Source organism: Cricetulus griseus, chromosome 4 (assembly GCF_003668045.3).
Source record: "Cricetulus griseus strain 17A/GY chromosome 4, alternate assembly CriGri-PICRH-1.0, whole genome shotgun sequence".
Lineage (NCBI taxonomy): Eukaryota > Metazoa > Chordata > Mammalia > Rodentia > Cricetidae > Cricetulus > Cricetulus griseus.
Genome location: NC_048597.1, coordinates 77,311,551 through 77,324,667, shown reverse-complemented (window position 1 = coordinate 77,324,667; position 13,117 = coordinate 77,311,551). Strand labels below are relative to the sequence as shown.

Here is a 13,117-nt window from a genome sequence, read left to right as displayed (position 1 = left end):
CAGCATATCTGAGATGCCAGGACTCTGGGATGCCCAGCAGGTGTGAAGTGAAACTGGCCTGAGTTTCAAAGGAAGACCAGCTATGTGTGCTGTGGATGGTAGAGCCAGGAAGTAGAACTACCCAAGCACTTTGGGGCCCAGAAGATCATGAGTGAGCTCTACTCATGATCAGCCCACTGGGAGTTTTACACTGCTGGATGTTGGTTTTGCTTTGATTGTAGCTGTGCCCTGGTTCTTCCCTCTTAAAATAAGAAGTATGTAGCTTTTTTCTTCTTTTCTTTTAAACAGCACCCACCCACAACTGCAACTTTGAACAACTTAAAATATTTGAATTTTTATTTATTTATTTTTTGTTTTCCAAGACAGGGTTTCTCCAAGTAGCTTGGCTGTTCTGGAACTCACTTTGTAAACCAGGCTGACCTTGAACTCGGAGGTCCACCTGTCTCTGCCCCCCAAGTTCTGGGATTAAAGGTGTGTGCCACAATGGCCTGGCTAGTATTTGATTTAAAGATTATGGGGCTTTTAAACCTTGTTCATTGGATGGAATAGAGAGAGATGAATGGCCATGTATAAAAGAACACCAGTGGAACCCTGTTAAATCATATACAAAATTAACTTAAAGAATTATAGGCTTCAATGCTGCTTGTTCTGAGCAGAAAACAAGCCACTTCTTTAATACACCAAAAGGTAAGATTCCGTGGGACCTGGGGACATGGCTCAGTGGACAAAGTGCTTGCCGTGCAAGCGTGAGGACCTGAGTTCAAATGCCAGCACCCATGTAAAAACCCAGGTATGGTGATGCAGTATTATAATCCCAGTGCTGGGGGGTGGGGTGGTATCAGGATCCCTGGAGCTCACTGGCAAGCTTCATCAGTGAGAACCAAGTCCCAGTGAAAGACTTGTTCTCAAAAAACAAGGTGGACAGCACCTAAGGAATGACACCTGAGACTGACCTCTCGTCTGCATGCACACGTACACAAAAGAGTTTTTGTTTTGACTTGATTTCTTCTTTTTTTGAGATAGGATTGCTATCTAGACCAATCTGGCCAGGAACTCTACATTCTCCTCCCTTGGCCTTTAAAACTCTGGAACCACAACTGTGTTATCATACCCAGCTTAAAATGTTGGAACTTTGATCCTGGAGGGTCTTATAAGCAGCTGGCCTGGGCTGGAGTCTTTCTGCTGGCAAGGGATAGAGGATGGGGACACAGCCTCAGTAGCAGTCAGCTTCATTCTCCTCTAATATACCCACCGTCGCCAGCATGTCCTGCAGTAGGGACTGTGGGCTCTTCTCCACATGGTCACTGCTCTTGGCCAGCTTGCCCTGCAGGCCCTCCAGGTCTAGGGACCGAAGGATAGCTAGCATGGCCTCAGGCTCCAGGTCCCCCAGGGGCTGGCCCTGCTCACCCTCCCGCCACCTCTGCAGGACAGCCTCCACAGAGGCAGAGTTGGGGCTGTCCCCAGCCTCCTGGGGGCCACTGCAGTGAGTTGTCTTGTCCCTCAGGAAGAGGAGCAAGTCACAGGCCTTCTGGGCCACTGGTCGGTCACAGTCAAGCAAGGCACAAAAGGCAAACTCAAACAGTGGCAGACGGCAGAGAGTTTGCAAGAATTCTGGGTGTGGTCTGGGAGAGGTGGCCTCAGGAAGGCCCACTGTATAGGGACAGTGGAGGCTGGGCTGCCCCATTGCCTGGATGAGGAACACCTGTGCCAGCTCCAAACCCTGCATTCGGACCTCCCAGTCCAGATCCCGGCTCACTGCCTGGAGCACAGTGGCCACAAACCACTCTGTGTCTCGAATCACATCAGCATGGCCATCCCTCAGCCACTCAGTAAAGACCCGTAAGACAGCCCTCCGAGGGAAGCCCTCTGAGTCCGTAGACAGGATATGCATGAGGTCCATAAGTAGGCCCTGCAGGTTGGAAAGTTCCAGAAAAGTCAGCATGATATTGTCAACTTGACAAGATCCAGAATCACCTATGAGACAAACCTCTGGGAGTGACTGTGATGGAGTTTCTAGATAAGGCTAGAGGAGAGAATATGCTAGGTCCCAGATGGAGTAAGAAGAACGAGAGCTGAGCATCCATCTCTCTCTGCTTCCTGACTACAGATGCAAATTAACCAGCTGCCTCATGCTCCTGCCACCATGACTCACCCACCATGATGGACCTTGCCCTCAAACCCCACCCTTCCTTAACCTGCTTTCATCAGGCATTCTAATACAGTGACAAGAAAATCAACTAATACAGCTGATGAGCCAAGAAGGAGAGACCCAGGAGACACGTCCACGGTCACCTGAGCTTCGGCCATGTGCTGCTCTGGCCCCTTCACATAATGTGTTCAGTATGCACTGCTCTTCAGCTTTGCCCTTGCCTATCATCCAGACAGGGTCACAGTGGCTAAGATGGGGTACCCTGCTGCCCCCAGGCTCCTTAGCAGTCCCTCTGGATAGCCCTGCTCTCAGGATTGAGCTACAGATCTGACCAGCTGCTTAACCACTCACTGGGCCAACAACAACAAATGGGTCCTACCTGCTGGGCCAGTGGGTTCTCAGGGCTGGCAGAAGTGGCCTGCAGACCCCGGCTAGAGAGCTGCCCAGCAGTGCCCACCGCACTTGCTCGGACATAACTCTCGGGGTCTTGGAGGAGCTGGCGGGCAAGCGTGGGCACTTCTGAGGAATGTAGTGCCTCCCTGAAGTCAGCCTGTCCTGGGGATCAAATGCCACACAGTTGTGATCAAAGGCCACTCAGGTAGTCTGAGAGCCCCAGAGCCAGCAGGGACACAGCAACACAACATACACACTCTGGTCCCCAGGGTGCTCACCTCCCCAGTGTCGGATAAGATGTGTCAGGAACTCCAGGGCTGAGTCCCTCACCTCCCAACAAGGACTGCACAGGCGCTTCTGTAGTATGGGGAATAGCTCTGTACCAGGAAGGGGTGGTCAGTGGCCTCTAGGGTCACACTCTGTCTTCCCTCAGGATTACCTTGCCCAGCCCCTAACTGACTCCACCCCAGCTCTCCAGCTTGATACAGTTCTGCAAGGAGCCAAGGTTACCTCCAAGGAACAGCAGGGCATCAGGGCTGAGATCGGAGCAGTTGGGAGTCTTGTGTGAGTTCTGGAGCCATCTGAGTGTGGCCTGGAAGGCCTTTTTCAGGACCTAGAATGGGCAGGACAAGCTATAGGGCAGGAGTGGCAGGCTACCCACATGGATAGGGCTCTGTGGCCCCTACTGGAAGCATTTTTAAGCAAGACGGTCCCCAGCTGTGCAGGCCCCCCAGAACCCATTTGCAGTACCGTGGGGCTGGATTCCGGGCTCTCAAGGGTCTTGAGGAGGACTGCAAAGACCTCCAGCACCAACTCCAGGGGGCCTGAAACAGACATGAACAGAAGCATCAACCGGACTTCTACCTGGCAGGGAGCATGGATTCCAAGACTTAAGGAAGCAGGAGTGTGATGCCTGAGAGTGCAGGGGTGAGATGCCTGAACAAGTATAGGGGTGAGATACTTGACCCAGGAGTAAGATGCCTGAGTGCAGGGGTGAGATGACTGAGTGCAGGGGTGAGATGCTTAAGCACAAGGGTAAAATGCCTGAGTGCAGGGGTGAGATGCTTGAACACAGGGGTGAGATGCCTGAGTGCAGGGGTTAGATGCCTGAGAGAGTGCAAGGGTGAGATGCCTAAGTACAGGGGTGAGATGCCTGAGTGCAGGGCTACATGAGAGCCTGTGGGACTACAGAAAAAAGAAGAGAAAATGGAACTCAGGTTAAGAGGAAACATCACTCACTTGTTCCCTGAGACAGTGTCCCCAAGAAGTCAAGGGCTGCTCTCTGGACACGAACACAGCCTCCTAGAGTCCCACAAAGACGGCCTCCCATACTGGAGCTGGGGTCCACTGAGCCATCACAGAGACGCAATATGGTCACTGTAGCTCCCAGGAGGGGCACCTGGGGCCAGGGGCAGGGGCACTGGGGCTGCAGGGAGAAGCATGAGTTAATAGAGGCCTGGGGTCATATGACCTGATGGACACTGGCCCGGGCTGCACCTACCAGCATCTGTAGCTCCTCTAAGTGAGCCAGGGTCTGGCAGAGGAGTCCCACACAGGCCGACTTAGATGACAAGAGAGCATCCACAGTCAGCGAGCTACCAGCAGTCCCGTCCAGCAAGCCTGAGGCCAAGAACAACAGCATCCCTGTAGTGAACACTATATACAGCAGGAGCCAGGTCTCAAGTTCAGGGCCAGGGCTCATCAAGGACGCTGTCCACCTGTACTTAGTTGAGGGGTCTGGGTAGGATTAGGGCAGCTCACTCTTCTTTGCCTAAGGATGGAGGTTCCACCCTCCCTGCATACCTGGAGGTCCAGGGGCCTGAGTGGTAGCTTTCAGGATACAGGCCAGAGGCTGGAGGAGGACTCCAAAGGCCTGGGTTCTCAGTTCCTGGGGACTGAGGACACAGTACACGGTAAGGGTTATACTCTGGCAGCAATATGAACATCCTCAGTTAATTTATGGTGACTCAGTACAAGCAAGTATACAATTCCTCTGCAAGCTACTACTTAAGGATCAGGATGGGACAGAAGGCCAACCAAGGCAATCACTAGGTCTCAGGGTCCCCAGAAGGGCTGGTCACACTCCCTGATCGGAGTGACAGGCAATTTTCAGGCTCCTAAGGTAGTACCCCAGTGTGCTCATGTTGTGTTCAAAGACCTGAAATGTCCTTTTACACATTCTATGATGGACCATCCTGGTGTTCTGGGCCTGCTCAGACACTCAACACCCTTCCTCCCTGCATCCCACACGCAGCAACCCATATCTCTGCACACCCCCTGGAGTAGACACTATGGGGCTCCAGGAGCCTGGCTCATCCATAGTAGAGGTCAGAGAACAGCTACACATTGCTCAGAAGTTAGCTTTGGCTTTGGGGGCACCACAAAACTTTTGTTTCAAAAGTTATGTCTCTTGCTCAGTATGGTGGAGCATGTCTGTAATCCAAGCTGAGGGCTGAAGTATGGCTCAGAGGTAGAGCATCTGCCTAGAATCTCCCAGTGAGGAACTGGGGTTGTAGCTAGGTGGTAGAATACCTGCCTAGAATCCCCCAGTGAGGGGCTGGGGGCATGGCTCAGTGGTAGAGTACTTGACTAGCATGTATGAAGTACTGAGTTCCACACCAAGTACTGAGAAAGGAAAAGAGAAGGAAAGGGGAGGAGGAGAGAGGGACAGAAGGAGGCAACTATTGCTTTCATATCTGCCCATCCTACCTGCCTGCTCTCCCACCTGGCCTATGTTCACATCTGGCTTCCCAGTTTCCAAAGTTTCCCAACCATTAGTGTAACACTCTCAGCACCCCCAATCATACCAATGCTGAAGTTTCAGGGTCCCCAAGGCTAGAGGCCCAGCTTGTGTGGGACTCAGGCGGCTCAGAGTCTGGGCCAGCATCTCCCACAGACCACAGGCTGCAAAATTCAACACATGGGACCTACAGAAAGAAAAACCACTCCTCCATCAGTGCCTAACTAGACAGTTGCAAACATGCTCAGTCCTGAAGATACCATCCCTTGAGGTGACAGTACTAGGGTCCTCCTCATGAAGCATCAGCTGCTCTGAGACTTCACAGGCAAGTACCACTCACCCTCAGCCCCTGCAGCCACCTGACCTGGCTACGCTGAGCAGGAGGTCCATGAGCGAATGTACAGCTGGAATGGGGTCTCTCTCAAACAGGCAGGCAACAGGGGGACTCAGTCGCCCCCAGAGGACCCCTGTCCAGGGGCTATGGCAGCGCCCAAAGGTGGTGGTCAGTACATTCAAGGCCTGTGTGACCTGTGGGGTGGCTTTGGAATGCAAGGACTCTTCCACGTGGTTCACAATCTTCTGGGCACAGATAGGCCAGGCAGCAGCTTCTGAGATGGGGGACCCTGAAGCCCCACCTTGCATGGCTAAAGCCAGGATGTGTACTAGGAGCTGGCTGGCTGCAGAGGCCACAAACAGGCTGGGGTCTCCCTGCAAGGCGAAGATCGTGTCCACAGCACCTGGAGTGGGCAGCGAAAGGTCAGCCTGAGTGAGGAAGCATGCAGAGAGTACCTTGTCTCTGTCACACCCTTCCAGGCCTCAGGGAGAGCACCAGACTCCCCTCTGCTCACAAGCAAAGTCAACATGAGCCTCCAGCATGCTGGCTTTAAAGTCAACATAGCTTTTAACCAGTTCTAATTTGTTTCAAGGACAAACTCATGACTGCTTGACAATACACTACTGCGGGAGCCACCCAGATCCTAGGAGTCAAAGATGACAATATCCCTATAATCATCTGTGCTTATCCTGACAACTCTAGACCACCACCACCCTTCCCCAGCTAAGAAGACTCGATTCAGAGGTTCAGGGGCTCCTTTAGAGATCCCACAGCACAGGCACTCGAAGAAAGAGTGGCCTATATGAACTGGGGAAGGGTGTGGGCTATACTCACCACTGTCAGCCAGGAAGTGCAGGGCGCTGGGGTGGTGTGCCAGGGAGCACAAGCCCTGGATCCAGCCACTGCGTACGCTGGGCATGTTCCAGGCTGTCCAGCTAAGGGCACCTGTCTCTCCAAAGAGCCCCAGCAACAACTCCCCCTGCTAAGAAGCAAAGAAAGCATCAGGAATGCAGAGGGAGAAGGCTTTTTGTTTTGTTTTGGTTTGTCAGGACTAGTGGAGCCAGGCTTGGTGGTACACACCTTTAACCCCAGAGGCAGAAGCAGGTTGGTCTCTTTGAATTCTAGCTCAGCCAGGGACACATGGTAAGACCTTATGTCAAAAATGAAAGCAGAGAGCTGGAAAGATGGCTCAGGGTTTAAGAGCACTGGCTGCTCTGGTGAATCCAGGCCTAACTCCCAGCACCCACATGGTAGCCTGCCACTATTTAAAGCCCAGTTCCAGGAGATCTGATGCCTTCTTCTGACCTCCACAGGAACTGCATGCATGTGGTCCACAGACATACTGTAGGTATAAAAGAAAAATAAACACAGTGGTGTGGCGGCACACATCTTTAATCCCAGCACTTGGGAGGCAGAGGCTGGGCTGCATAGCAAGTTTTAGGACAGCCAGGGCTACATAGAGAGACACTGTCACAAAAGGCAAAAACAAAATACATAAAGTCTTGGTGGGAAAAAAAAAAAAAAAACCCTCAAACAACAAAACAAAAAAACCAACAGGATTGGTGGAGGCACCAATTGGTGCCACACAGCTGTTCCCAGGCCCAAGCACCATCACTCTGCCCTCATGAGAGTCACAGGAAGAATGAACAGGTTTTCTTTCCTCCTTCATCTTTCTTTGTAAGATTTTTATTATTTATTTGTCTGTTTTTCAATACAGGGTTTCTCCGTGTAACAGCTCTAGCTGTCCTGCAACTTACTTTGTAGACCAGGCTGGCCTCAAACTCAGAGATCCATCTGCCTCTGCCTCTGCCTCCCAAATGATAGGATTAAAGGCATACGCCACTATGCCCGGCCTGATTTTTATTATTTTTTAAATTATGTGTATACGTCTGAGTGTAGGTATGTACAGGAAATCAGGTGCCTGTGGAAGCCAGAAGAGGGAATCAGATCCCTTGGAGCTGGCAGGTGGAGTCACTACATGTGGACCACTCTGTTCTTTCCCCCATGCAACCAATCCATGACTATGCTGCAGACAAAGCACCCGGAGTGTCCTCCAACCCTCACATGCCCATCAGAAAGAGAAGCTCAGAACGTGGCAAGGATCACACAGACGGTGATAATGGGAAGCCTGCCAGCATCATCCCTAGCCAAGTGTTTCCAAGTAGGAGCAATATGGGGTGATGTTGGGATTGAAATCCTGATACACAGGCCAGCCACAGGAGCAGGGCCAGCCACTGACACCCACGTCCTGAGATGGCTCCTAATCCAGAGGGAAAGGATGCCCACCCCTAAGGGGACAACACATGGGAGAAAAAGGCTCACCTGAAGGTACTGGAAACAGTCCTCCTGGGCTGCAAAGATGCCAACAAGGCGTAGAACAAAGGAGAGGACCCTAGGGCTCACATCCTGTGTTTTCAGCACATGGGACAGTAGCTCCATTAGGCAGGGGTGGTCCTGCAGCAGATGGAGGCTGGACTCTGTAGACACAGGACATCCCAAGACAGCAATGACCAGGGAGAACCTCTCTAGAAGTAGCTCACATATCCCTAACCCTCAGGATTGAGTAGTCCCAGGAGGAGGGGTTTTTGCAACAAATAGCTCTTAACCTATTAAGGAGACCTCCCCCAAAAGCCAATGACTCAGCAGTAAATAAAAGATACAGACAAGAACCATAAAGACAACAAGTAAAGAGCTGGGGCTGTAATTCCACATAAAGCACCTGCCTAGAATTCCCCAGTAAGGAGCTGGGGGTTTGGCTCAGTGGTAGAGCATCTGCCTAGAACCTCCCCAGTAAGAGGCTGGTGGCTTGGCTCAGCAATAAAATACTTGTCTACTTCTATTATCATTAAAGGGAAAAAAACGGAAAAAAGAAAGAAGAGTGACTGAAAGAAAGAGAGAGAAAAGAAATGAAATAAATAAGGAGCCATTAAAGACAACACTACATAAAAAAATTGAATTTACAATCTCAGGGCAACACTTTTACACACCTCCAAGAAAGAATTGAGGGACAGATTGTCAAACACAGCAGATGTGAATGGTGAAGGCCAATCTAATGAACAAAAGTGAAAACTGTTCACTCCAACATGTGGAACATTTTCTTTTTTTTTAAGGCGGGGTCTCTTGTAACCTAAGTTAGCTTTGAATATGTTATATAGCTGAGGATGGCCTTGCACTCCTGATCTTCCCACCTCCATCTTCCAAATGCTGACACTATAGGTATGTCACCAGACCTTTTTTTTCCCTTTTGGTGGGAGAGGGCCAGTTTTAGGGACTGAACCCAAGGGCCTCAAGTGTGGTGGGCCCACTGAGCTACTTCCCAGGGCCTTTTGTTGTTGTTGTTGTTTTGGGGTAGTTTGTTTGCTTGTTTTTACAAAGTCTAGCCCAGGTTAGCCTTGAACTTGCCAGGCAGCTAATGCTGACCATGAGCTCCTGACCCTCCTGCCTTTGCTTCCCAAGTGCTCTGCCACACTTGGCTACCAGCCCTGCCACTCGTTTTCAACAGCATCTTCCTAAGTTGCCTCAAACTCACTGTGCAGCCCAGACCATAATCCTCCTGTCTCAGCCCCAAGTAAGTGGGCTAACAGGCCTGCACCAACAGGCACAGCTCCATCATGTGGAACATTTTAAAAATTGAGGGGCCAGGCATTGGTGGTACACACCTTTAATCCCAGCACTCAGGAGGCAGAGGCAGGTGGATCTCTGTGAGTTCAAGTCCAGCCTGGACTACAGAGCGAATGCCAGGTCAGGCTCCAAAGCTACACAGAGAAACTCTGTCTCGAACTCCCCCTAAAAATAAAAATTAAAAATTGAGGGAAATTGGGGGTGAGGTGGGAGGAAGAACTGTCTACCAAAGGACACCTAGCTATGGGGGGAACAAAAAGTTACAAAATGAGACTAGACACCTCCTAAGTTGACTAAAACCCAGTAAACTGGCACACTTCATTTCCAATCATTTATTTTATTTTATATACAATTTCGAGACAGAGTGTCCTTCTGTAGCCCAAGCTGGCCCTGAATTCACTATGGAGCCCAGACTGGCCTCAAACTTGCAACACTCCTGCCTCAGCATCCCAAATGTTGGGATTACAGATGTGAGTCACCATGCCCAGCTGAACAGGTAAACTTTAAATAGGTGGACTCTGTGACATGTAAATCATATCTCCATAAAGATGTTTAGAAATACTTGCAGGTCAGATGTGGCAGCACACACCTTTAAACATGGCACTTGGGAAGCAGAGGCAGGAAGACCTCTCAGTTCAAAGCCAACTTGGTCTGAATGGTGGCCTGGACTACACAGCTGAACCCTGCCTCCAAAGAAACAACAACAAACCAAACTTGTGAAAGGGGCTGGGGAGATGGTTCCTTGGATAAGGCAGGCACTGCATGAGGACCTGAGTTTGAATTCCCAGCACTCACATAAAAGCCAGGCATGTGTCTGCATGCCTCTAATTCTAGAGTTGGGGAAGGGGTAGAGACAAGCAGATCCCAAGAACTGCCTGGCTAGCCAGCCTAGTTTCCTGTAACTTCAGGTTTAGTAACAGACTTTATCTCATGGCAATTGGTGGAGAGTGATGGTAGAAGATGTCTAATATCCTGCTCTGACCTTCGTATGTAGATACCTGGGTATGCATGCAAAACACACACACACACACACACACACACACACACACACACACACACACACACACACACACACACACACAATCCTGCAAAATTACTTGCAAAAACTTGACTAAAAAGTAGGCTTCAAAGTCTGGAGAATGGTTCAGTAGGTAAAATTTTCTGTGCAGGGCTAGAGTTCAGATTCCCAGAACCAATAAAAATGCTGGACAGGCAGCACTCCAGAGACATAGATAGGTGACCCTCAGCTGTCCTGTTAGAACACCCAAACGGACAAGCTCTGGGTTCAAGTGAAAGAGAAAGGGAGACCCTGCCTCAGTATGTGTATGTTATACATATGTAAACACACACATATCACACATCAGCACCTTTAATCCCAACACTTGGGAGGCAGAGGCAGGTGGATCTCTGAGTTCCAGGCTAGCCGGGTCTACAGAATGAGTTCTAGGACAGCCAAGACTGTTACACAGAGAAACCCTATCTCAAAAACATAAAACAAACAAAAGAAAACAGGGAAGACAAAACACACACAAAAAACATAAATGCTGGGGATATAACTTCATTGGTAAATTGATCGTCTGCCATGCAGGAAGCCCTGGCTCCATCCTCAGCATCCAATAAAAACAGTGAGTGATGGTTCACACCTATGATCCCAGCACTCAGCCACAGACAGGAGAACCAGAGGTTCCAGGTCATCCTTGGCTACAGAGTGAGTTTGAAGACAGCCTAGGCTACATTAGATCATGTCTCAAATGCAAAAAAAGAATAGCAAACCAAGGAAGCAATGAAGGTAGGTATTTATGACAAGACAAGGATCACAGAATCTTTTAGAAGACAATGATCAACCATGGGAGGAAAAACTTCCAGTTGCCAGGCTACTCACACTCAAGGAAAGCTAGTACAGCACTATTTATAATAACAAAACATTGGGAACACAAACAATGCAAGTGATTAAATAAATTAAGATCCACCCACACACACAGCAAAAATGTAACTCCGGCTGGCCTTGAACGATGTAGCACAGGCTGACCTTGAAATTGAGGTCCACTTGCCTTGACTTCTGGATGGCATGTCCCACCACATCCACCCAGGGTTCTAAGTTCTTCAAAATAAGCAAAATACAAGAAAGATGGCTAAACAACGTGGTCGTGCTCTCCACAAACACCTAGTGTGAACCGAACAGCAGGAAGCCTGAAATGTGGTTGGACTCCCATGGGACTTTCGTTCACCACCCTGGCACCCCATCTTGACTCTTCATCCAGAGAGCCTCAAGGAGGTGAAACAAAGACACCGGATGGATGGACAGTTCTATACACCATGACCTTACCTGTCTCCATCACTGTTTTAAACCAATCCAGCAGTTTCTCCAAGCAGGTGTCATCTGCCACCAGCTGCCTGGGATCTGCCAGAACAGCACAGAGAGCCGGGAGGAGCTTGGAGCATTCTGGGTCCATGATCAGGACAGTGGTCCCTACAAAGGAAGCAATGAATCAGCCATGATCATATCTGGCTTCAGACCCAGCCACCCTAGTCAAAGGCAGCCTTCAATACCTGCTATGATGGGGGAGGGGCCCGGGAAACTTCACATGGACCAGAACTCTGATCCCACAAAGATGCTAAGCTCAGTCCAGGGGAACCTGGGCAATCAAGAGGAGCGAGTCCTGGTAGCTGCACTGGTCAGTGAGTGAAGAAATGTTAATCAGAGCCACAAGGCCTTTGGTGTCAACTTTGGGGTTTGGTGCGTGGGGTGGAGGTGCAACTACCTACTGACCTAGCTTCGAAGAGAACAGTCAGGGGATCAGCCAAGTGTGTAGGGGACTGTCCATCCAGGCACCTGATCCCAGAGACTGTTCCCAACGGTCAAGAGAAACCTGCATGAGACCCAGGAGTGCAAAGGAAGGTGTGTGTCACAGCCCGGGTCGGAGAGGCTGCAAGTGACGACCCTGCGGCCTGCATCGGTAGGTGTCAACTCAGGACAGAAATACGCATCTTGGAGGGCAATGACATCGGTATCTATAGGCCCAGCAGGGGCCGTCTCAACCCCGATATTCGTCTTCCGTACTTTCCAAATCCCGGTAAGAGGTGCGCTCTCCGCGATATCGAATTAGCTGGGGTTCGAATACCGCTCCCGCGTCCCTCCATTACGGAACTAGACCCTAGGGTATAGAATGCACCATTAGGCCCCAAGTGCCCGGTCGGAGCTCGAACCCTGGCTTACCGGGACCTCGACCCCGGGTCTGCAAGCGCCTTTCCCACTGAGGTTCCGGTGTCTACTGCAGGCCCCGCCTGCGCCTCCGCAAATTCCGCTCCACGCCGGCTCAGGCCCCGCCCTCCCCAGGTCCTGCCCCTCCTCAGAGTTCGTTCCACGCAGCCGCAGGTCCACACCATCACAGGCCCGGCCCCACCGCGGGAGTTGGCTCCACCCCGCCTTCTTCAAGTCCCACCCCCTCCTGAGATCGCAGCCCGCAGCCGAGGCCCCGCCCCCGACGCAAGTTTCTTTACACGTGGTTACAGGCTCCGCCCCTCAGTGCTTCGGATTCCACTCTCTGCCAGAATCCGTGACTCTACAGGCCCCGCCTTAAGATACTCCCACGTGACAGGCACGGGAGAGAAAGAGCGGGGACGGTGCGCTTGGAGACTGGTGACGACTCCGACCGCCACTCCGATCACATCTAAAGCTCAAAACCCTGTATATGCACTCCCGCTGGGTGCAGCGGGGATCTCCACACTCATTCGGAACTATCACTCACGCCCGACGCTAAGCGGCGCGTGCCTACGCAAGCAGTGGGCGGAGCGTCTCCAAGACGAGTTCGGTATGGGGGGGTGGTTATTCTCGGGAAGGCGGAGCCTCGCTGCCCTCAGGCTACGAATCTAGGCATTT

General features: G+C 51.0%; 2 protein-coding genes across 12 annotated transcripts in view; one reads left to right on the top strand and one right to left on the bottom strand.

Moving 5' to 3' along the window:
* Window positions 1–357: 357 nt before the first annotated feature.
* On the bottom strand, window positions 358–12,560 carry Brat1 (BRCA1 associated ATM activator 1). Of its 8 annotated transcripts, none has more exons than XM_027413526.2 (16): window positions 12,455–12,533; window positions 12,008–12,107; window positions 11,788–11,909; window positions 11,564–11,707; window positions 7,939–8,093; window positions 6,451–6,598; window positions 5,647–6,019; window positions 5,350–5,469; window positions 4,346–4,437; window positions 4,044–4,162; window positions 3,782–3,968; window positions 3,293–3,366; window positions 3,053–3,155; window positions 2,821–2,919; window positions 2,529–2,704; window positions 359–1,909 (listed from the first exon to the last, which is right to left on the bottom strand). In XM_027413526.2, exons 4-16 carry the CDS (start codon window positions 11,688–11,690, stop codon window positions 1,214–1,216), a joined length of 2,469 nt encoding a protein of 822 aa, XP_027269327.1. In that variant the 5' UTR covers window positions 11,691–11,707; window positions 11,788–11,909; window positions 12,008–12,107; window positions 12,455–12,533; the 3' UTR covers window positions 359–1,213. The 8 variants fall into 8 exon arrangements, with proteins under 8 accessions (XP_035300688.1, XP_027269330.1, XP_027269327.1 ...); XM_027413527.2 differs by having other exon boundaries at window positions 11,788–11,904; XM_035444796.1 differs by lacking the exon at window positions 12,008–12,107 and having other exon boundaries at window positions 12,455–12,477.
* Window positions 12,561–12,838: 278 nt separating this feature from the next.
* The window catches only part of Iqce (IQ motif containing E), a 42,065-nt gene continuing 41,786 nt past the window's right edge, over window positions 12,839–13,117 (top strand). For 2 of the 4 annotated variants that reach the window (XM_035444794.1, XM_027413520.2), the window contains exon 1: window positions 12,841–13,049. The gene's annotated coding sequence lies outside the window, so the exon portion shown is untranslated. Of the gene's footprint in view, window positions 13,050–13,117 lie in introns of all 4 variants that reach the window. The other 2 variants (XM_035444793.1, XM_027413521.2) reach the window with 2 other exon arrangements.